At 45.7% G+C, this 25,121-nt stretch overlaps 1 protein-coding gene across 3 annotated transcripts in view; it reads left to right on the top strand.

Moving 5' to 3' along the window:
* Positions 1-25,121, top strand: part of DCDC1 (doublecortin domain containing 1) — a 533,665-nt gene that overhangs the window by 451,411 nt on the left and 57,133 nt on the right. For all 3 annotated transcript variants that reach the window (XM_088470412.1, XM_088470415.1, XM_088470413.1), the window contains exons 25-29: positions 5,272-5,371; positions 5,782-5,917; positions 9,187-9,334; positions 11,707-11,853; positions 24,360-24,545. In XM_088470412.1, coding sequence (XP_088326538.1) covers positions 5,272-5,371; positions 5,782-5,917; positions 9,187-9,334; positions 11,707-11,853; positions 24,360-24,545 — 717 coding nt within the window. The remainder of the gene's footprint in view (positions 1-5,271; positions 5,372-5,781; positions 5,918-9,186; positions 9,335-11,706; positions 11,854-24,359; positions 24,546-25,121) is intronic.

Genomic DNA, 25,121 nt, shown 5'->3' with positions numbered 1-25,121 from the left:
AGCCCCCTGAAGCCGGTGTCATGCGCAGCGCCACCACCGCTCATACGCTTGTGCTGGTCCCAGCGCCTGCCAGATCTATTGCAGCTGGCCAGACCAGCAGTAGCAGTGGCAGCCCCCCTCAGTTAAGAGAGTAGGAAGGCAGCTGTGGGTGTCCGCATTCTCGGCTAAGCTTTGAAAGACATTAGCATAGTTTCAGTGCTACGATCCATAAGAAATCATAGTTGCGATTGCATTAGCGCAAATCTCTGAATCGGGCCTTGTGATCATATTCCTGCAGCCTTGGTTCTGCATCAGCAAAACTGGTCCACTCAGGACACTTCAAGATGCAGGCAGGCTGCCCCCCACTCTCAGTAGACACATTCCAAAACTAAATGTGTGAAGCAGGCAGGCCCGGGTGATGGCGTAGCCAAATCCTGGGGGTGCGGCCACGCCCTTTTGACATAGAAAAAAATGATGCGCGCTGCCGTACAACTGCATAGCTCACTAGAACTGGCTTGAGCCCTTTAAACAAGCTAAGGCCCAGATAATTATTAGGAGATACACAATATTAAATCAGGAGCCCCCATTAAATAAAACCAATGCTTATCTTATTGTTGTAGCGTTCTCTTTCAAAAGGCTACATGTCATTTCTCAGTTTAATCCACCGAAAACTGTGGGTGATGATGAAGTCATCCATGTAATGGCAATGACCTTTCTAGCATGAAACTAATGCCCTAATCATTAATACTACCAGCTTTTAGTGTGTCATAATGTGATTCTCATGGTCCACTGAATATTATGTTAATATAGGTTGAGCATAATTGGAGAGCATTATTTAAATCACAAATGAATAGTATTATTATCATATGAAGTGGCTGTGCCATGGTGTAGGCACCCCTAGGTCAACTATGGTCAACAAATTCAGATGTTGATAACTTTATCTAAAATATGGTATACAGGATAGGACCAGTAACGGGCAGAAGGCAGGCAGAGTGATGGCATTAATAGCACAGTGACTCTGTAGGAATAGTGTGCCTAAAACAGCATGCCAAATGCTGTCCCCACAATGCCAGGTTGTGGGTGCCAGAGTAATTAACAAGTTTAGGACCTTTGGAATAGTACCTTTGCCATCCCAGTGGTTCCAATATAATGGACAATAGGCCTGATTTAGATGTGTACGCTATTGCTGCCACAGCTGCGATTTGCGAAAATATGCTAATGGACAGCTAACAGGACTTGTACAGAGACACCCGCTATCCACAACTATGTACACATACACTAAAGTCAGAGTTTTTAGAAATGGAGATGTTGCCAATAGCAACCAATCAGATTATAGCTATTATCTTCTAGAAGTTGCTAGTGAAACATAAAGTAGAATCTGATTGGTTGCTTTGGGCAATATCTCTATTTCCCAAAACTCTCACTTTAGTAAATATACCCCTTGAGTGAGTCTGGGGTCACTCAGAATGGCCGCCGTAACTGAGACCCCGGAGCCCTATTGGCTCCGTACAGGATTGCAGACGCGGTATTTGCCACGCCTTTGCAATGTCAAGACAAGCCTGCATTTTTTTAGCTGACACTGCCCGTTGCCTCCCCTAAACGCTCTCTCTGCCTGTCACTCACAGTGCCAATAAAGACTTGCAGTGCGCGATTACGGTAATGTACCTTGACGCATGCACACTGCTACTTTGCAGCAGCAAAAAACGCTCCATCTTCGAAAACCTTGGCATTGCGTAGAACTCTGAATCAGGGCCCCATGTTCATTATATCGAAAAAATTAAAAAAATTTAAAAATAGCTATGGGTCTGATGCAGCGGTGGAAGCTACATCTGTGTCTTTTGATGGTTTTCCAACTGCGGCTTTATGCCAATACCGCTACAAAGCCCTTCCCTGGTGCACATCAGTGCGTGTGCATGTGCAAGGTCTGAGACGTCCACTATGAGCTGCTGTATACGCTGTAATACCGCCTTGTGTGTCTTTACATGCTACTATCAGTGCAGATTTTCCTTCTGAATATGGCCAAGCAGTAAACATCTCAGCTCAGGGGCCTTGGGGCACTATAGACCGGCAGCTGGCTCAGGACATTTCTGGGTACTGACTTTTTAAATGCTGCCAGTGATCTGATCCAGCTTTCTTTGGAAGACACATAAAGGCCATTGTTGGATGAGCGTGGGCAAAGCACTGAACCCTTACAGCCGTTTGGAAAGACTATCCATCGTCCCAGCTCTAATCACCCGTCTACAAAATATCTGGTATATAGACCAATCCTCCAAAAGTTGGCATAAAAAAAAGTAATGTTTGCATAAAATGATAACATTCACCAGGGGAATGAATTTGTCATCCACATACAAGCAAAGTGTCAATTCAACCCCACCGATTCAGAGGTGGTCACAAACTGTACGCAAAGGCGATGTTGGTGAGGTTGAACAATTATTTGCTACTGCACATGCCCAAAACATTCTGTAAAACCCCCTGGTGGACATTTTACCTAAGTGGGATGTGGTCAATATCCAGACCTCTGGGATTTCGGTGCCCAGAATCCTGGCACCGGTATCCCAACTCGCCGGAATCCCGATGGTTAGTAGCGTGGTTGGGGGGAGGGTCAGCGTTAGGGGTAGGGGTTAAGCACTAGGGAAAGGGTTAGTGTTAGGCACTAAGGGGGGTGGGGGGGGTTGGGTTTAGGGAGGAGGAAGTTAAGTTTAGGCACTAGGAGGGGAGGTTAGGATCAGGCACCGGGGAGGGAAAGTTAGGGTTTTCTGTGCTTCCAAAAACAACAGGGGTGACTTTTATTTTTTTAAGCCTTATGCAATATATTTAATACATATTATCCATGGAATGTGAAAGTGGAATAGGCCTCACCTGGAGCAGGGCTAGCAAAAGAGGGAATGATGGGTCCAGTTGCTAAGATCACTGTGTACATATTGAATGTTCAGTACTAAAATTGGCTGTACTTTTTGCAGTGGGGAGAATCTGTTGCAGACATTTAAGGTGCGTATCCACTACACGAGTGTAGAACAACTGTATGATTACAACATCGTAATCGTGCAATCGTGCTTCATACTGTGCAATGGATAATGTGCCCACACTGACCGATCTGTCGTTCAGTGCAGACACCCAACCTCATCCCCGAATATGCACAACCTGACGATCTCGTCAGGTTGGCCTGCATGTTCAGGCGATGACAGACGCCAACAATGACCGGCGGGAGCGCGCATCGCTGGTCGTTGTCGGCATAATTACTGCACAATTAACGAACAATAACTATGTCATTATCGTTCAATCATTCATTTTAATCGTGTAGTGGATACGCACCTTTAGATCATACAAATGTTGCCCAACAACATCCAGGGGGGCTTTCCTTGATATTTCATATTGTGGAAAAATATCAGCAGACAAAAGTAAAGGACTGCGTTAGTGACACAATTAAAGTGGTACCATTGGGGGTGCATGGTATGGTGTCTTGCTGCAAAATTAGCAACCAATGCCAAGCTGGGCACAGTATAACACTAAAGCTGGCCACACATCTAAAGATTATCTGTCCAACCAGCCAACTAGTAGATTGGTTGGAATGAAAATCTGGTAAGGAGTACAAACAGCAACTTGCTCCCAGACGCTGAAAAATGGACCAAAACTGTTGTATAAACAAATAGTTTAAATCAAACATTTAACAAACTTGTCTGACGACCATTTTCATCTGTTTTCTGGCATTTAGGAGTAAATTTCTGATCATCATTTACTCCCATTCCTTACCAGATTTTCATTCCAACCAATCAACAAGTTGGCTGGTTGGATGTAAGTTGTTCTAGTGTGTGGCCAGCTTTAGACCCGCAGGATGAAGTCCTCCTATCCAAATTTCAAACTAGCACCAGCAAGGTCAGCAAAACTTCCTAGGGGATTGGCATACAAAAAATAAGCATCGCCCTTCCCACTCAAACAAACAAACAAACCCTCTACTAAATAATGTTCTAGCTATTCCCGACATGATTTGGACAATGGATTCCAGGGCAATATTTTACAGATTGAAAATCAGCCAGGACCCTCTGGAACATTTAGTTGCATTAAAGTACCTACAGATGTGTCCACATACATTTAGCCTCCTTGCGCATTAAATAGCCCTTCTAGTCGTGCCATACCGCGGTACTGCTGAGCATCTTTACATGCTGCGTTTCCCTTAAAAAGCATCTTATTCGCAAAGTGATGCAAATGGGTAGCACAAGCAGCTTCTGCTGATTAAAATGATATGCGGCATGCCTATGTTCTCTGTGCGACTGCGGGTGTATCTGCATGTGAAATGCTACGTTACAGTGTCACAGCCGCTGACAATGTAACGTAGCATTTCGCATACAGGTATAACCGCAGTCACACACAGAACATAGGCATGCCGCATATCATTTCAATCAGCAGAAGCTGCTTGTGCTACCTATTTGCATCATTTTGTGAATAAGACGCATTTTAAGGGAAAAAGTCCCCACTGTGGGTCCCCACATGCATCCGGTAGCTTAAATCCCGACAGTGGCAGCCGCGGCAAGGGTGAAAATCCTGATCGTCCCTAAGGTAAGTATCGCTAACTTAATTCCCCCCCCTAACCCTCCCTTAGGGGTGCCTAACCCTAACCTCCCCCCCAAGTGCCTAACCCTAATCCCCCCTCTAAGTGCCTAACCCTAACCCCCTCTTCCCCTAGCCTAACCCTAATCTCCCGTGGGGGGTGCCTAACCCTAAATCCCCCCGGGAGCCCTAAACCTAACCCCCACCCACGACTCTCCGCGCAACGGCGCCCGGCATCACTTCGATCAGGATGCCGGGCGTCGGTCTTCCAGCGTCTGGTTAATGACAGGCATCTAGATTTAGACGCCTGTCATTAGTACCACGCCGGGATTAGAACGTCTGGAAGCCGGCGGTCGGGATTTAGACCTTCGGCTTCCAAACTACATCCCCCCACTGCTGCCCACAAAGACGCCCAGCGCTATCGAGTCATACGGCAATCATTCTTTATGTGTAACGCGACTTGTAGTGCACGGAGAATAGTTGTGGACACATATGTAGTAAGAAATTAATAAAAAAACATGCAGTAACCAGCTCTGCTTTTCTTTCCTATTGTAGCTCTGCAAGGAGCAATAGGCATCATTATGTTAGGGTTTGTTATTTTGATACCATTATTATTTAAACAGCATAGAAACATTTGACCTAAACTTGTATTTATCCATCTATTATGTCAGCACTTTCACACTAACAATCTAGCCACCTCTCGGGTTCCTTCCAGTGATCTATCATCAGGCTCTCTATTACTCGCAGGTGTACGCAGATAATGAACCTACCTTCCGCGGCCCGCAGGCTATTTACTGAAAACGGCACTGAGATTTTTCGTTTGAGAGATGCTGAAAGAGACCAGCAGGTAGGACGAAGAGGTTTAATGTGCTAATCTCTTCTGCATCCTGGCATCAGATCAGTGTTAACGTGCTGTTTTCAATGATATCATGATTGTGTTCTGCGAGGCACTTACTTACACTTCACTGTAAAAACTACAATGGGATAGATTTCCTAGCAAGGTGCTGCGCTGTCAGTGTGGTCGTTTGACCGTCGTCTGTAGCTAAATACAAAAGGTGCACTTGTATGACTAATATAATCTGTTAATAAAAAACATCAAGGTTATAAAATGCCAGCAGTAATCCCAGATTCATCCAAGGAGAAGTACACTAAGTACTTAGTCTTTTTTTTTATTTTTAATTTGTCATGCTGTGAATCCGATGCTTCACGGCTTCTCCTGAGACGTTCTAGGACATTGATGTGTGACATGTACCACAGGTGTATGTGTCTTGCGGAGAACAGTGGATTAATCCTCAATTGTCAGCAGCGGAGCACAAGGGACATGTACTACTGAGCAGCCTTGCCTCTGATGTAACACTTATTCACAACTACTGTTCCTTACAAGACTCAGAAAGTAAGTACGTTTAAGGTACATTTGACATAGATTCAGAGCATGGTTTTGTTAGCAGTCTCCATATCTTGCATGGCTGCGTGTCGCCAGGTTTGCAGTACAGTAAATGGGGAGAGAATAGTAACACAATAGAAGTGCAGCCAATCAGATCATTGTACTACTCACAGCAGTGCAGAATATTTCAGGAATAGTGAAGCAGTGACCCATACAGAAAAACACAGAGACATTTTTTATAATTCTTCTTAAAATAAAAATAACAAGGGAATCTTCCATCTCAGGAAATCGTCAACCTTGACATTATCTAGGTTAAAACCTCACCTATAATATGCAGTTTCGGACTAGAGCATGAAGGGTCCACCAGGGAATACAGTGGTAGGGGCCCAAGCTCAGCCACCAGAGTGTGGCCAGTCACCACAGAGGGACTTGGCCAACTATTATTGAGGATATGCAAAGAATAGGGCCCCTGGTTGGCCGCAGGGCTAATCTTGATGCAGTTTCCATAGAAACACCCAAGTTCATTCATGATTCTGCTCCACTAAGTTACTGACCCCTAGAGGAGGGGGTGGGGCCTTCAGGCAGTGGGGCTCACCGGGGATTTCCCCTGTACTCCTGTGGGCCAGTCCAACCCTGATAATATGTTGATCTCGCATATTATATACCTTCATTTCATGATCTTTTTGAGCATATACAGTGAATTTACATTTTCACCCACAGAATAACAGAATGATTTTCCTTGTGGAAATATCTAACCAGCTATTGCATTTGCATCAATGACAAACTGCTAATTGAGCCAATTCCAGGTTCTAACACTTCTATTTTTCAAGATATCTATGTATTACTTATGGGCATAGCTATAGTGGGTGCAGGGAGTGCCATTCTTATGAGGCACAGAGGCTTAGGAAGCATGCCTCTGGGGCCTGACTCAACTGAACCCAGGTCATAAAGTTGTTTACATGGTTCATTATGGCATATTGTTGACTTGGGGCACTAAAATGTGACATAATATGAACTAGGGACTCTGGCCCTGATTCAGACCCGGTCGCTCTGACAGAGCGCTCGCTCTGAATCAGGGCCGGGCTTTTTATTTTTTAGAATGGCCTCCTGGCCACTTGCATAGCTGTGGGTGACCACCCACAGCTACAGCGAGTGGCCATGATGATGGTCACGATGGTCAAGACCATCGCGACCATCGGGCTTGCAACGAGACCCTTGTGGTAGGGTCTCGTGGCCGCAAGCCCCAGAGAGCTTTCGGCTCTAACAGAGCCGGAAGCTCTCCACTGACATCACTTGTGATGTCAGTGGGACCGCCCCCAAACGACAGACAACGCCTCTATTTGGGCAGCCACCCACCAAAGGGGCCGAGCTGTCACTCAACATCGACAGCTCGCCCCCTTTGTTGCGAGACCCGGAGCGACGGAGTGCCCGTCGGGTCTCGCGAATGTGCACGACGGCGCCGGCTCCGTCGTACGCATGCGCTCTGGGCCACCATCGACCCGGTTGCGAGCACTCAGCGCTTGCGACCGGGTCTGAATCAGGCCCCTTGTGTGTTATAATGTGAACTAGGGCTCTTCTGTGTGTCATAACATTAACTACGGAACTACTCTAGTTCGTAAAATTAATTAGGGCACTACTATGAGGCATAAAATTAACTAAGGCATTACTACAGTTAGGGCATAAAATGAACTATGGCACTACTATGGGGCATACATGAATAAGGGAACTACTATGGGATATAAAATGAACTAGGGCACTACTATGGGGCATAGCATGAACAAGGGCACTACTATGGGGCATAAAATAAACTAGGGCACTACTATGGGGAATAAAATTAACTAAGGGACTACTATGAGGCATAAAATGAACTAGGGCACTACTATGGGGCATAGCATGACCTAAGGCACTACTATGGGGCATAAAATGAACAAGGGCACTCTTATGGGGCATAAAATGAATTAAGGCACTACAATGAGGCATAAAATGAACTAGGGCACTGCTATGGGGCATAAAATGAACTAAGGCATTACTACAGTTAGGGCATAAAATTAACTAGGGCACTACTATGGGGCATACAATGAATAAGAGAACTACTATGGGATATAAAATGAACTAGGGCACTACTATGGGGCATAGCATGAACAAGGGCACTACTATGGGGCATAAAATAAACTAGGGCACTACTATGGGGAATAAAATTAACTAAGGCACTACTATGAGGCATAAAATGAACTAGGGCACTACTATGGGGCATAGCATGAACAAAGGCACTACTATGGGGCATAAATGAACAAGGGCACTCTTATGGGGCATAAAATGAATTAAGGCACTACAATGAGGCATAAAATGAACTAGGGCACTGCTATGGGGCATAAAATGAACTAGGGCACTACAATGAGGCATAAAATGAACTAGGGCGCTACTATGGGGCATAGCATGAACAAGGGCACTACTATGGGGCATAAAATGAACTAAGGCACTACAATGAGGTATAAAATGAACTAGGGCACTACTATGAGGCATAAAATGAACTAGGGCACTACTATGGGGCATAACATGAACAACTGCTGTAGAGAGAGGTGTCTCTCTAGAAGGGGGGAAGAGGAAACTTTCAAATGTTGCTATGCGGCCCACAAAGTTCCAGCTACTCCCCTGGTATCACTAATACACTTCTACAGTGTTATCTTTGGAACTTTGAGCTTCATAAGACCAAAATACAGTAATAGAATTGTTGCATTTTACAATAGAACGTGTTCAATTTGTGCCTTTATGAATAAGCATATTAGCATCAATGCTGAAAGACAGAACATAAAAGAATATGATGAAAGGAGTAAAACAATATTGGCCAAATTACTGTATAAATCATATACTCTATTACACTTTGAAACAGTGCTGAAAGGACTGTGGACAATATGATCTGCCCCTTGCAGGAGCAAGGCATCATGTTCTGCTATCGGAGTGTGGTGCTAGGCTACTGTATCATACCCTAGTGATGGGCTCCCAGCCCCTTTCCAGCCTAGAGGAGCAGCAATTGGCAACTTCAGCGGTAGGATTCCTCCTGAACCATGGTGGTGCCCGAGGTGGCTGCCTACTCCTGGCTAGTGCTAGTTCCGGCTCTGGTCCTCGTCCTTATAAGTGATAGATTCTCTATCTCTCTGTTGTGAACTGTTAAAGTGGACTGTAGCGTTGAGTCTGAGTCTTATCCACATATCACAAAATCTCTGTTGCTATGACAGTAGTTGTATTGACTTTTACTGAGCATCTTGCTTATCTTCTAGATCTAGTTCTGGAGGTAAATGGTGATATTGTTGCTGGAGCAAAACTGTTAGTAAATCACTGCGTTGTACAGACAATCATTGAAGACCCTGTTATTGAAGAGTGCAGCGCAGAATCTATTGTTGAGGAAAATGAGTCAGACGAATTTGTGTAAGTACAAAGACTATCACTTTGTCATCTACAAGTGAACCTGTAGTACATATTATATGATATAGCCATGCAGGGCTGTAACTGGGGTAGGGCGGCCTGTGCCATGGCACAGGGCTCCGCAGGGCAGAGGGGCGCTGTTTGGCCCTGTCAATTTTCCTGTTTATTATCATTCTCACTTGTAGCTTCCTCTTCTCTTATCCCCAGCATCTCCTGGCCTCCCCTATCTCTTCCATGGCCCTTTTTCAGGTGCACTATCTTATGTCTCTATTTAAAAAGTGGGGGAGGGGGGCGCCAATGCTCTCTGGCACAGGGCACCAAAAAGTTTAGTTACAGCTCTGTATCCATGTACAGTAATCTAACAAAGCAAGATTTGTAAAGCTTAATTTGGATCCATCGCATACACACAATGTAGGAAGCGGTTTTGCAGGATCAACCAGTATTTACAATTTGCTATAGGCAACTTCAGCACTCTTTTCACTGCCTGATACATCAACCTCTCTGTAAGCTCTAACAAGCAGGGCCCTCCTCCTTCTTGTTCTCTCCCAGCACTATCCATGCCGCCAGTGTGGTGCCATTCATGGTCAGTGATCCTTTCTGTCTGCCCACCCCCAGGGCACCGGGTCATTGAGTGATATTGTTTTATTGTCACTGGGTAAGTTGTGTAGTCTATCCCGTTATAAAGTTCTTTTTGCATTTGTTATATTGAAGTAGTTGCGTTTTCAATGCACGTTAATTGCTTTTCTGTGCGGCGCTATGGACACTTGGTGGCGTCATATAAATAAAGGATAATAATTCTAATGATAATAAGTCACAGAATCTGGCTACAAATGTATTTCCTCAATGCTGTCTTTTTGCTGGAATAAAAGCTGCCAACAGGAATGTTGTGCTCCCTACAATCTGATGAGCAAGTTCCCCATCTGCCTCCATCCTCATCTCAGTGTTTATAGCAATAATACAAAACTCATGATGTTTGAGAGCAATATTACCAAATAAAGGGATAATAAGCACACTCTTGATGTCCCCTCATTCTTCATTCATTTAACACCTTTGCTAAGGTCTTTTTTTTTAATCTCCATTTTGGCTCTGTTTGGGCTGGTAAAAAGGTAACATCAGTGCATTCCTCCCAACATCGGAGGTGGGCATCTTGAGACTAGCGGCATGGCTATGTCTGCATCACTGAGTGAGCGAGGGTTGTGGCGATATCAGAGCATCATTGAGTAGGCGTGCCCAGTGCTGGAAATAGCCTAGTGCTGGTAAAGCTCCTGTACCCGTGGTATGTGCGCACGGTACTGCCGCTCTGTTGTGCAGAGGATTAGTGGACAGAAATACCTTCCCATCTGCCTGGTGATCGTAACAGCAATGCAGAGTCCTCAAATAGGAACTATCCCTCTGAAATCGGCTCGGTTGGGAGAACTGGTCAATTAATCATTGCAGAGCTGTACTCACACAGATCAGAGAACTTTGTATATTCCAAAATTACCATTGGTGGTGCATTAAATAGCATAGTCTTTCCTAAGTTGGTCCTCACGGCACCCGATTGGGTATATTTACTAAAGTGAGAGTTTTTAGAAGTAAGCTTTAGAAGAGATGTTGCCCATAGCAACCAATCAGATTCTAGCTATTATTTTCTATAAAGTGCTAGTTAAAATGTTCAGTAGAATCTGGTTGGTTGCTATGGGCAACATCTCTTCTAAAACTCACTTCTAAAAACTCTCACTTTAGTAAATTTACCCCTATGAGTCCAGATTTTAAGGCTATCCATGCTTAATCATAGGTTACTTAATAAGTACCTCAGTTTGCTTTAACCATCTGTGCTCAAGTATGGATATCCTTAAAACATGGACTGTACGTTTTATATTCACAATGTTTTCCCATTTTTCCATTTTCAGTTTATTACAGAAACTATACATTCCCTCTAAGGGATATTTTTACTAAAGTGCAGGTTTTTAGAAGTGGAGATGTTGCCCATAGCAACCAATCAGATTCTACTGATCATTTATCTAGCACCTTCTAGAAGATGATAGCTAGACTCTGATTGGTTGTGTTTGGGCAACATCTCCAATTCTATAAACCTGCACTTTAGTAAATATACTTGTAAGGGTGCTTCAAGGACTGAGCTTGGGAAGCTTCATAATACTTACCTGTCCTGTGGTGAGGTGGCAGCAAATCTTAAGACCCACATGATAAAACTTTGATTATTTCTCACTCTGTGAAACACATTTCAGCATTTTTATTCACCTCCATTCTTCCCAATGACTTTTCTTATCCCCCCACGCTCAGTATGAAATATCATTTCATCTAATGTAATCATGTATTCAATACAGCCACAAAACATAACTGAAATGATCACTATTGTATTTCATCCCAACTAGGAATTCTCACACAAGGACTCACAGGAGAATTGATGCCTTGTTCACAGGCGTTAGATATCCGTGGCAACAAATTCCTCCAGATAATGAGGAAGATAGCAGCGTTGTATTGGAAGAGGACCAAGAGCATAAAGAGATAATCAACTCCGGGTCAGTATGGATCATTCTTATTGTATTCTGGCTCTGACAGTGAGTTTAAAAAACATTCAATAATAAATCATTTATATACAGTAAACGGGTTGGGTACGGGATACCGGTGCTGGGGAACCCGGTGGTCAAAATCCTAACGCCGGCATCCTGACAGGGTTAGGATACTGACATCTGTCGATAAGTATCTTAACCCTACCCCTAAACCTAACCCTCCCTACCCACAGCCAAAACCTAACCCACCCCCCCGCAGCCTAAACCTAACCCTCCCCCCCCGCAGCCTAAGCCTAACCCTCCCCCCTGCAGCCTAAGCCTCCAACCTAGTGCCTAACTCTAACCCTCCCAACTGTCCCGCATTTAGCGAAACAGTTCTGCTTTTTTGCGACCACCCTGCTGTCCCATCCGCGGGCCGCAGTGTCCCACTGTGGGGGGGGGGGGGGAGTTGGGGGAGCACACACCGCAGAACAGTGGGTAAACAGGGAGATGATAGCTGCCCTGTGAATGCTCATGGCATCTATTCACAGTGCAGGGGGAGCCTGGGGGCAGCCCAGCACCCCCGTACACCCCACACAGTGACGCGAACAGCGGTGCTGCAAGGCTCCGCCCCCATTTCTGCAAGGCCCTGCCCTTTTTCTGTGAAGCTCCACCCCCTTTTCAAGATGTCCCGCAACCTGAAACTGAAAAGTTGGGAGGTATGCCTTAGTGCCTAACTCTACCCTCCCCCTAACCCCACTACATACTTTGGGGATGCTGGCGCTGGGATCCTGAATGGTGCCGGGATTCCGGCGTTGGCATTCTGAGCACCGGCATCCCGACAGCTGGGATAGGGACTACATCCCATATACACAAGTCACATAAAAATATTAATTTCAATGATAAATTACATGAAAGTAAGCGACATCAACTTGGGCAAACATAATCCTATAACAGGGGCATGTCTAGTGCAGGGACGGGCTGGGCCACGGGGCTAGATGGCGTCTGCCAATAAAATTTTAGTGTTTTGGGTCTTCAACCAGCTGCAGGTACATGTATGGCAGCTGGGAGATGGTCCGAGGATGCCCTTCGGGCCGCTTCAACGGTATTATAAACACATAGTGGGCCATCAGCCTTATCTGCATGTCTCCCAGCCACCAGTCACACATGGAGCTTACAGCTGTGCTCTTTGGCTGCATGATGCTGAGTGGTGAATAGCTCTGGCCAACAAACAGATTGGTGGTTGGCTGGAGCTACCCACCAATCAGGGTGCAGGAGGCTGTTAGGAGAGACGACAAAGGACCAAAGGCAGAGTGAGTATTTGGATTGGGTTGTCCCATTGATCTGCGGTTTGATCTATTAAGGTGTGTGGTCAGATCTGGGGCCTGATTTTCAATGAGGGAGGGAGGTTGCAGATTTGATGTATAATTTTTAATGAAAAGGGTTAAAGGTAGAATTTTTATTTTCATAGGGAGGGGACAGAGGGCCTTATTCAGATCACATGCGATGCCGATATTTACGCAGATTGAGTGATTGCTAGCCATTGTGCAAGCGCAAAAGCTGCACTGCGCATGCACGAAAGTCTTTCTGCGCTTGTGCAGCCATTGTTTTGCGATTACGTGCACACAGAGGGTTCTCCCGCAAAGTGAGTGACAGATACTCAGCGTTTGGGGGAGGTAACGGGGGGTGGTTAAAAAAACTGAAACGTGTCGGATTGTTTAAACTGTTTTCAGGGCGTCCATAAATTAGCCACTGCGTTCTTGCTGGCAGCAGGAGAGCCCTCTGTGTATCTGGAGACCTGCTGTCTCTGGTCTCTGCGGCAGCTTAGACTTACTCAGAAGGCTGATGGCCGCCTGATCTGCGTTCCATGTTTCCAGTTTTGTACGTGAGCGGCGGATGTGAGATGCTGTCAGTTGGCGTCTCTAAGTCCTGGACGGAGTCAGTAGCATATTTTCGTAATTGTGATCTGTGAGACATCACAGCGGCGATGGCATTTGCGTGCGGATCTGCATCAGGCGCAGAGTTGCGTTTATTGGCCATATTTTACTATTTAAACGCCTCCAAGTGTATGTAATGTCATTTTTGCATAAAAAAGAAATCTGCAGCGTTAAACGATCGCACAAAAAATTTGGGACATGATTTTGACTTGTGCAACCCAATTCACTTGTAGTTAAATTGCCCCCATTGTGTGAGACTTTAGTACTGTAACTATATTTTTAATCATCATTTTTATAATTTATAATGGTGGTTGACTAGTGACATACTTGGTAAATGAATGCCGTTATGTCTGACGTTACTAACCAAAACACATGAATGTAAATTGTAACTGTAAAAGGGTGGTGAATTTATTTTCTTTCCTTCTTTTGTTTGTTAGTACTAGGGGTGTGCACCGGCCACTTTTCGTGTTTTGTGTTTTGGTTTTGGATCTGGATCTTTCTTCGTGTTTTGGATCTGGATTGGTTTTGCCAAAACCACCCTTCCGTGTTTTGGGTTCTGGGTTTTGTGTTTTGGATCTGTATTTTTTTTAAAAAAAGCATAAAAACAGCTAAAATCACAGAATTTGTTGGTTTCTCTGCTCCTATGCTATTATTAACCTCAATAACCTTAATTTCCACTCATTTCCAGTCTATTCTGAACACCTCACACCTCACAATAGTGTTTTCATGTCCAAAAGGTTGCACCGAGGTAGCTGGATGACTATGCTAAGCGACACGAGTGGGCGGCACAAACACGTGACCCATCTAGGAGTGACACTGCAGTGGCAGACAGGATGGCAGTTAGAAAAACTAGGCCCCAAACTGTACATAATGCAAAGAAAAAAAAGAAGTGCAAGATGGAATTGTCCTTGGGCCCTCCCACCCACCCTTATGTTGTATAAACAGGACATGCACACTTTAACAAATCAATCATTTCAGCGCCAGGGTCTGCCACACAACTGTGGCTGAAATGATTGGTTCGTTTGGGCCCCCACAAAACAAGCTGGCAATTAATGTGTCCCTGCACAAACTGGCTCTACGGAGGCAAGATGTCATCCTCATCCTCCTCATCCACCGATTCCTCACCCTCTTCAGTGTGTACATCCTCATCCTCACAAAGTATTAACTCGTCCCCACTTGAATCCACCACCACAGGTCCCTCTGTACCTTCTGGAGGCTGGTCTCCCTGGAAGAGCTGATAATTCATTTTGATGAACATCATCTTCTCCACATTCTGTGGAAGCAACCTCCTACGCCTTTCGCTGACAAGGTTCCCGGCTGCACTAAACACTCTTTCGGAATACACACTGGAGGGGGGGCAACTCAGGTAAAATAGAGCCAGCTTGTACAGGGGCCTCCAAATTGCCTCTTTTTCCTGCCAGTACAGGTATGGACTGTCTGACATGCCTACTTGGATGCTGTCACCGATGTAATCCTCCACCATTCTGTCAATGGTGACAGTATCATATGCAGTGACAGTAGACATGTCAGAAATTGTTGCCAGGTCCTTCAGTCCGGACCAGATGTCCAAACTTGGTCCTGCCTGCCCTGCATCACCGCCAGCGGGTTGCTTAGGATACCTAAGTTTTTTCCTGGCAGCCCCAGTTGCGGGAGAAAATGAAGAAGGAGCCGTTGACGTGTCACGTTCCGCTTCAGCTGACAGTGTGTTCACCAGCAGGTCTTTGCACCTCTGCAGGCTTGTGTCGGCCGGAAAGAGAGACACCACATAGGCTTTAAACCTAGGATCAAGCACGGTGGCCAAAATGTAGTGGTCTGATTTCAACAGATTGACCACCCTGGAATCCTGGCAAAGCGAATGAAGGGCTTCATCCACAAGTCCCACATGCCGAGCGGAATCGCTCCGTCTTAGCTCCTCCTTCACTTTCTCCAGCTGCTTCTGCAAAAGCCTGATGAGGGGAATGACCTGACTCAAGCTGGCTGTGTCTGAACTGACTTCACGTGTGGCAAGTTCGAAGGGCTGGAGAACCTTGCACAACACGGAAATCATTCTCCACTGTGCTTGAGTCAGGTGCATACCCCCTCCTTTGCCTATGTCATAGGTGGATGTATAGGCTTGTATGGCCTTTTGCTGCTCCTCCATCCTCTGAAGCATATAGAGGGTTGAGTTCCACCGCGTCACAACCTCTTGCTTCAGGTGATGGCGGGGTAGGTTCAAGAGTGTTTGCTGGCGCTCCAGTCTTCGGCACGCAGTCGCTGAATGGCGAAAGTGGCCAGAAATTTTTCGGGCCACCCAAAGCGTCTCCTGCACGCCCCTGTCGCTTTTCAGAAAATTCTGCACCACCAAGTTTATTGTGTGAGCAAAACATGGGACGTGCTGGAATTTGCCCAGATGTAATGCCTGCACAATATTGGTGGCGTTGTCAGATATCACAAATCCCCAGGAGAGTCTAAGTGGGGTAAGCCACTGGGCGATGATTTCCCTCAGTTTCTCTAAGAGGTTGTCGGCGGTGTGCCTCTTACTGAAACCGGTGATACACAGCGTAGCCTGCCTTGTAACGAGCTGGCGTTTCTGAGATGCTGCTACTGGTGACGCTGCTGCTGTTGCTGCGTAAGGTGATACATCTACCCAGTGGGCTGTCACAGTCATATAGTCCTTAGTCTGCCCTGTTCCACTTGTCCACATGTCCGTGGTTAAGTGGACATTGTGTACAACGGCATTTTTCAGGACACTGAGGACACTTTTTCTGACGTTTCTGTACAGTCTCGGTATCGCCTGCCTAGTGAAGTGGAATCTAGACGGGATTTGGAACCGGGGACACACTACCTCCATCAATTGTCTAAATCCCACTGCACTAATGGCGGATACCGGACGCACGTCTAACACCAACATAGCAGTCAAGGCCTCAGTTATACGTTTTGCTTCAGGATGACTGCTGTCGTACTTCATCCTCCTCGCTAAGGACTGTTGGAGGGTCAATTGTTTAGTAAAAGTAGTGGTGTTCCTACTTCCTCTCTGGGATGATGAACGACTCCCAGCAGCAGCAACAGCAGCAGCGGCAGCAGTAGGCGTAGCAATGCAGGATCCTCCAGAGGAATCCCGGATAGGAGAGTCAGTCATGCCAGTGACATGGCCTGCAGGACTACTTCCGATCCTGACTAAGGAGGAAATTGACGAGGAGGGAGTTGACGGTGTGGTTTGCAGGCGCTTGGATACAACAGGACAACGGGATTTAGGTGTCCCTGGACTGCTTACGGTCTTAGCCAAAGTTTCTGAACTTGACAGTAACTTTTTATGAACGCGCTGCAGGTGCCGTATAAGGGAGGATGTTCCTAGGTGGTTGACGTCCCTACCCCTACTTATTTCACCTTTACATATGGTACATATGGCAAGACAGTTGTTGTCCGGATTTGGATAGAAATATTGCCAGACCAAAGAGGTGGAATGTTTGGTCTTCTGCCCAGGCATGACCGTGATGGGCTTTTTCATCCCACGGACAACAACTGTCTCCCCCGGAGCCTGATTTAAACAAACCACATCACCATCAGAATCCTCCTCGCCAACTTCCTCCTCAGCGCCAGCTACACCAGTATCCTCATCCTGTTGTACTTCAACAGTGACATCTTCAATTTGCATATCAGCAAGTGGACTGTGGGTGCTCCTTTCAGCACTTGCAGGGGGCGTGCAAATGGTGGAAAGAGCCACCTCTTCCCGTCCAGTGCTGGGAAGGTCAGGCATCGCAACCACCACCACACTTGGACTCTCCTTGGGGATTTGTGATATCTTCTTAGAAAGCACAGTTCTTCGCTGTGCTTTTGCCAGCTTAACTCTTTTGATTTTTTTAGTGGGAGGAGGGCTTCCATCGTCATGTGAAGCTGAACCACTAGTCATGAACATACTAGGGATCGACCTTAACCGTTCCTTGCCACTCCGTGTCGTAAATGGCATATTGGCAAGTTTACGTTTCTCTTCAGCTGATTTAAATGTCTTTTTCAAGGTCATTTTCCTGAACTTTGCCATTTGGGATTGTATGTGCCCTCTACTATGACATTGGGCATCGGCCTTGGCAGACGGCGTTGATGGCATGTTATCGTCTATGTCATGACTAGTGGCAGCAGCTTCAGCACTAGGAGGAAGTGGTTCTTGATCTTTCTCTATTTTATTTTTATCGGAGAAAGTTTGGTCCTCCATTTATGTTATATCGATTTGATATATACGTGCGGCTAAACACAGAAAATAATTTTTTTTTTGGTTTGGACTGGAGTGTACTTTCAGGGGTTACAGCACCCTTTAACGGTCAAGCCAGCCGGCCCTTTACTTATGACACAGGCGCACGCTTGGCACTACTTTGTTGATGCACGTGCGGCTACTGCGCACACAATTCACAAACACAGAAAATAATTTTTTTTTTGGTTTGGACTGGAGTGTACTTTGGGGGTTACAGCACCCTTTAACGGTCAAGCCAGCCGGCCCTTTACTTATGACACAGGCGCACGCTTGGCACTACTTTGTTGATGCACGTGCGGCTACTGCGCACACAATTCACAAACACAGAAAATAATTTTTTTTTTGGTTTGGACTGGAGTGTACTTTCGGGGGTTACAGCACCCTTAACGGTCAAGCCAGCCGGCCCTTTACTTATGACACAGGCGCACTCTTGGCACTACTTTGTTGATGCACGTGCGGCTACTGCGCACACAATTCACAAACACAGAAAATAATTTTTTTTTTGGTTTGGACTGGAGTGTACTTTCGGGGGTTACAGCACCCTTTAACGGTCAAGCCAGCCGGCCCTTTACTTATGACACAGGCGCACGCTTGGCACTACTTTGTTGATGCACGTGCGGCTACTGCGCACACAATTCACAAACACAGAAAATATATTATTTTTTTAGCACTTGGGGGGAGCACCCCTGATGGACAGAGCACCCCCTGGACAACACTACAGCACTCCTTTAGGACTGGGACACTGCACAGGACTTTGGAGTGGACACAGCCCCTATGGAGAACTGACTGCACAACACAGTCCAGCCAGCCCCTATGGACTTTGAAGTAGTGGACACAGCCCCTATTAACAACAGCAGCACAGCACAACACAGCCAGCCCCTATGGACTTTGAAGTAGTGGACAACAGCAGCACTACACTACACTACACTACACAGCCCTAACTCCCACCCTCCCTCTTCACTGTCCACAGCTGAGTGAGAAAATGGCGCCGACGCGGGTACCTTATATAGGATCCAAAACCCGCGAGACTCGGAAGGCGGGATGATGACGTTTTGCCTCGATTTCAGATCCGAGTCAGGCGGGAAAAGTCGAGCCTGACTCGGATCAGACTCGGATCGGGGGGGTTCGGGGGGGTTCGGATTTCAGAAATCCGAACCCGCTCACCCCTAGTTAGTACCTACAGTTACCTGTTTTAATCTCATATGTCTATTTTTATTCTTTATTAACAGATTATAATTAATATCTTAACTCGCAAAAGTTTTACCCAAATTTATATACCTTTGAATCATTAGGATAATTTAATTTCAATAAGACATTGCACACCAGATGTACTAAAGTAAAACTGTATTTATATATCAAACAAATAGATGCTGATAAAGTTCACATACAGTACAGTATATCATAAAACAGTATTATTTGTTTTAAATACAATGTAAGATATACAGAGATAATTACAGAGAGAGATAAACAAAGAGAATTCAAGCCGGTTGCTATAGTGGGAGGTGTGTGTGTGTATGTTGTGCTTTGATTATGTATGTTCATAGGGGATAAGAGTTATTTCCGAAGCACCGCTGATACTATATCTATAAATGACTGTTGGGGCACATTCATCTAAAATAACACTTAAGGGGGGGATGGGAGTCCGCATGGCACGTTGTCGGCCATCTTTAGTATTTACAAGGGGGAGGGGGGGTGTGTGCAGTGCCGGCTCCAGGGGTTGGGGCATCCTGTGCCGGCCCCCTCCAGAGCGCCCTATCTTCGCGCGCGACCGAAAATAGGGGGGTGGCCTAATTAACATAGGCCACGCCCCCTACATGTCCGCCTCCAAATAATGTCAGGCTGGGGGGAGTTTCACTAGCTGGGCTTCCCCCAGCCCTCTGCCATCACTGAATGGATGCCGCGCGCATGCGCGCAGCATCCATTCAGAGTGTCCGGGGTCTGGCACCGCCAGCTGCGGCGGTGGGGGTCCCCAACCTCCTGATTTAACCACCCACGGGCCACTTCGGCCCACGGGTGGAAAAGCGGGACAGTAATGTCCCGCTGAAATCGGGATGTTGGGGAAGGGTGTGCCCTCTATGGGTGGCGCCCCCGTGCGACCGCTCAGGTCAAACACCCCTAGAGCCGGCCCTGGGTGTGTGTATACAGGTATGCAGAGAAATGTAAGGGGGTAGGGAGACCGCATGGCACGTTGTCGGCCATCTTTAGTATTCACAAAGGGGTGGGTAGGAGGGGGTAGGTGTGTTTATGTATCATACTTGCCATCTCTCCCTGATTGTCAGGGAGACTTCCTGAAATTGTAGCAATCTCCCTGTCTCCCTGAAGAGGCTAGCAATCTCCCTGATTTCAGCTTACCCTCATTATGACACTGTTATATAAAAAACCCCAGAAATATATACATTCAAATGGGATCATTAGTATCATTTCCCTGCATTGGTTATAAGGCACAATGATCCCTATGGCTACATGCATTTTCTATGAAGTATCAGTGTGTTTTCATCAACACACAGATCTTACTGACTACTTTGGGGCTCATTTACATTTGGATGTAATTACATTTTATGGCACATCTCTCAGATGTAGCAGTACAGTCCACTTTACCACCGCGCTCATAGGTGTCACTTTTTACAATCTCCCTGAAATGCTTTTTCAAAAGTAGGCAAGTATGGTATACATATATGCAGAGAAATGTAAGGGGGATGGGAAACCACATGGCACGTTGTCGGCCATCTTTAGTATTCACATGCCTATACTTCCTAGGCCATGCTATTGTTTAGCACATGATTCAATGGCGGGGAGGAGGATAAGCATGAATTGTATTGTTTAAACCACATGGTGGCGGCCATATTAGCAAACTACCGACGCCATTCCAAATTCATCTCTCACGATAACAAAACTATTTGAATCATACAATCGCATCCATCCAAATATCACATTATACACACAACCCTTATTGAATCAAGCACATGGTTCAAGTCCTAAGGTATAGCTATGAAACAATGTATAGTATTTGAGCCTATTACAATTTAATGATTCCATCTTAATGTCTCCTAAATAACACCATATTACAGCTAAACCACAAGAATATAACACCTCTATGCATCCCAGGCTATACTATTGTTCCAAGCACATGGTTCAATAGGGGGAGGGTGAAGAATCACAAACTGCAGGCTCCATTCCACACACGGTTATTAATTATAACAAGCCTATTTGAACTATACAAATCGATTACACCAGTTTAAGTCTAGGATTATAACTACGATCACAATATTAGTAATTCACAACCCTTATTGAATCAAGCACATGGTTCAAGGCCTTATCACCAAAGGGAAAAGCACATGGCAGGCGCCATTCTCCTTCAACAAACCACAATCACCAGCTGACATCAAACTGAAACATTCTACAGATTCCATAATATTTATAATATATCATAAGGTAAAAAAACTATCAAACTGTTCCATCTTAATTCTAACCACACAATCCTTTTAGAATACAGCCATAAACCTAACATTCCCAGGCCATACTATTGTTCCAAGCGCTTGGTTCAATAGGGGGAGGGTGAAGAAGCACATGGAACCTATTGTTTAAACCACATGGTGAACCATATAATCGAGTATATCAGTGTATAGTACTTATAACAAAAACTCCACTATGAACAAAACACCACAGAACTACTATAGCATCTACTGCATGTTAACACAAATCACTACAGATACACATATAGACTAACACATAATTATACAATACTAAAGCATCACAACCCCATGGTATGTGATCTACCTCAAACACATTCCATTACTACATGATTAAACAAATCATTAACCATGCCATTATTGAGGTCCATGAGAGAGAGAGAGAGATAAATATATATATATATATATATATATGTATATTTATCAGGGAGGAAAGGAGACAGTTTCTCCATTGAAGAGTGTTGAGATCCGTGAGTGTCTGTGTGTCTCTCAGAGTGTCAGGTCTGTGTGCCCTCTCTGTGTGTGAATCCAACCCCTCCCTCACCTGTGAGGTGTGATTTCCCCTTGGTCAACTGAAACCCTTGGGGGATCTTGATCCTGTCGAGCATCTGCTGTCAGGATTTGAACCAGCATTTCAATCCCATTCCAAACCACAACTACAGGTTATTTGTCATGACCAGTTTTCAGTTGCAGTTTGCTGGTAGAAAGCTAAGGACACTTGCTTGTGATTGCCCCCCAGGCTGGAGGTTGCTAGCCAGCCCCTGGTCTTTGAAAATTGGCAATACCACCCAATCAGGCGAGTCGTTTATTCCACAGAGGGGCAGCGTAAAAAATATTCTGATATAAGCGCTACACAGAATGGATCACCTTTGGTGCTGATAATTATGATTATCATCCCTCCTACTTGCCACCTTCAGGCTCAAGCAGCTACTGATCTATGCTCCCTTCAGAGTGCAATGACCCATTTATTCCTGAATTGCTACCCATTGGTAGGGACATTATGGTACAGGTATATCAAGGGCCCTGTTCTACCAGCAGTTGTCTAGGGTGCCAATGGTTAGGAAGTGCCTAAAACATTGCATGAGTGGCATGGTGTTACTCACGTGTGGTTTAATGCCCTACGCCAACCCCAAAAAAGTGCGCCGACCCATCACGAAGGAGCTTTTTACTTATGAAACTGCAGACGGCTGCTCCTCCTCCATGTCCGTATAACGCTGGCAATGATGTCAAATCTAAGTGCCACACTCCCAGTCAAGGACGCCATCCAAATATGAAGCAGTTGTGGGTAAGGGTCGTACGTCTGACTAGGTGTGTGCACCCAAGGCACATTGCAGCCCTAGTTGTACCATATTCCATGGGCAACTAACTTGAGGGGACCCTTACCAATATAATTGGCAATATGAAATACTGGCGGTGTTATTAGAAAGTATGATGTGTAGACTGTAAACTTTAGACTGTAAACTCTCACGAGCAGGACCCTCTTCTCTCATATGCTTTTCCTTCCCTCAATTCTACCATCATCTCCTCCCCAATGCTTACAACGGCACCCAGCCTTTGGGTTCTGCCACCCTACTGCTTTTTTGAGTATTATGACTGCTCATGTTCATGTTCTGCAATGTTCTGTATTGTAAAGCTGCGTACACACGGTACGATCTGTTCAGTGAAAGATATCGCTGGAAGATTTCCCTTTAATTTTCTGTAGTGCAGGACAAACGATATTGTGTGTACACACTGATGGATGTCTTTCAGTGAGGTCATCCTGCCACATCTCTGAACAGGCACATCGTGATGAAATCGTCCAGGTTGGCCTGCATATACGGACGGCTATAGATATCGTTATCGTCCATGCGGGAACGCGCATCGTTGGTTTGCTGCATAAAAATGAAGGATATGGACGATTTATTGTTGAACGTTATCGTTCATATCGTTCATAGATAACGTACCGTGTGTATGCACCTGAAGTCACTTTCGTTCGTATTTTTATTCATACTGTTTTTGTACTTGGTAAGGCACTGCGGACCCCTTCTTGCACCATATAAATAAAGAATAATAATAATAAATACTCCCCCAGCACCTCAAATGTGTTAAATACACCGTAGTGCCCCAGTTCACATTATGCCACACAGAAACACCAGTTTACATATACCAATGTGCCCCCACGCTGGTGATGCAGCTAGGGCCACAACTAGAGGTGTTCAAGCTGTGCCATCACACAGGGAGCTGGTCCCTGGGGTTGGCATCATCGCTGCTCCACTGTACCCACATGTGACTTGCAAGTTGCCTGGTACGGCACCCTGCAGCCACTGATTGCTACTGCAGAGCTGCCTGGAGAATCTAAGGGTTGCTCCAGGCAGGAATCCTGTAGCGTGTAGAGCTCTAGGGCTCTACTTCCCAGATTAGGTGGCCCTACCCCCTAAGTGTGGCATCATGTTGTCACGGGTATAGGGGCGGAACAGGGCTCACTGCTGTCCTGTTACCACCGTCTGTGTGGTGGTATAAAGTAATCTGTTTTGGGACAACACCCCACCCTCAACCATCTAGGGGAGTTCTAAACCTGTAGCTTAAAACCTAAGTCTCTCACTGCCTTGCAATAGTATTGTAAAGTCTGGAGATACAGATTATTAATATCCAATTTAGTACCCAGTGCTGCAGGAGTCATGAGTTACAAGTAATTATGTGCTGTGTCACAGATTTAGTTTGGTGACTGTCTCATAAGATATACCTTTCACAATGCAGAATTGGACAGTTTAATTGTCTGAGGTCTTTAGTTTGTGAACAGTGCGGTCTCATACGTAATATAATCGGATATAATACAAAGACCTTTGCCAGCATTATATTGTGTTGCATATACTACAATGTAATAATTTCAGTTCAACTATTTAAACAACCTTGTTTTTTTCACAGGTATCCTAAAAAATGGAAACAGATCCACCAGCAGCAATTTGAATATGTAGATGGACAGCTAATTAATTCTGTACTTCCAGATCTGGTATTAGGAGTGGCAGAATTTCATGCAGGCAGTGAGGTACTTCTGGCACATCGTAACTGTGATGACCTCAGTCAGTACTGGACGTACATCGAAGACAGCAGGTACAGTATCAGTAATTGTTTACATTGAATGTACACGTCATGCTTTCATGAAGGAAAATCTTACATCAGAGTTTAATTTATTTGTCTGATCTCTTACTGTCTTTGTGTGTTAAGCTACTTTATCATAATCACAGTGTCGATGGCCAACAGCCAGAATGACAGTATGAGGCTTATTGAAACCACCCACAGCTATAGCGAGTGGCCAGGAAGATAGTCGCGATGGTCAAGACCATCGCGACCATCGGGCTTGCGACGAGACCCTTGTGGTAGGGTCTCGTTGCCGCAAGCCCCAGAGAGCTTTCGGCTCTAACAGAGCTGAAAGCTCTCCCACTGACATCACTTGTGATGTCAGTGGGGCCGGCCCCAGATGGTAGGCGTTCCCATGGGAACGCCTCCGTCTGGGCAGCCACCCCCCCGACCCGCCCACCAAAGGGGACGGATTGCTCGTTGCTATCCGGGTCTCGCGCATGTGCACAATGGAGCCGGCTCCGTCGTGCGCATGCGCACTGCCCCATCATCGACCCGGTTGCGAGCGCACATCGCTTGCGACTGGGTCAGAATCAGGCCCTCTGTGTA

Source organism: Taudactylus pleione, unplaced genomic scaffold (assembly GCF_031769625.1).
Source record: "Taudactylus pleione unplaced genomic scaffold, aTauple2 ptg000100l, whole genome shotgun sequence".
Classification (NCBI taxonomy): Eukaryota; Metazoa; Chordata; class Amphibia; order Anura; family Myobatrachidae; genus Taudactylus; species Taudactylus pleione.
Note: the sequence above shows the minus strand (reverse complement) of the source record. Positions and strands in the feature narration are given on the sequence as shown.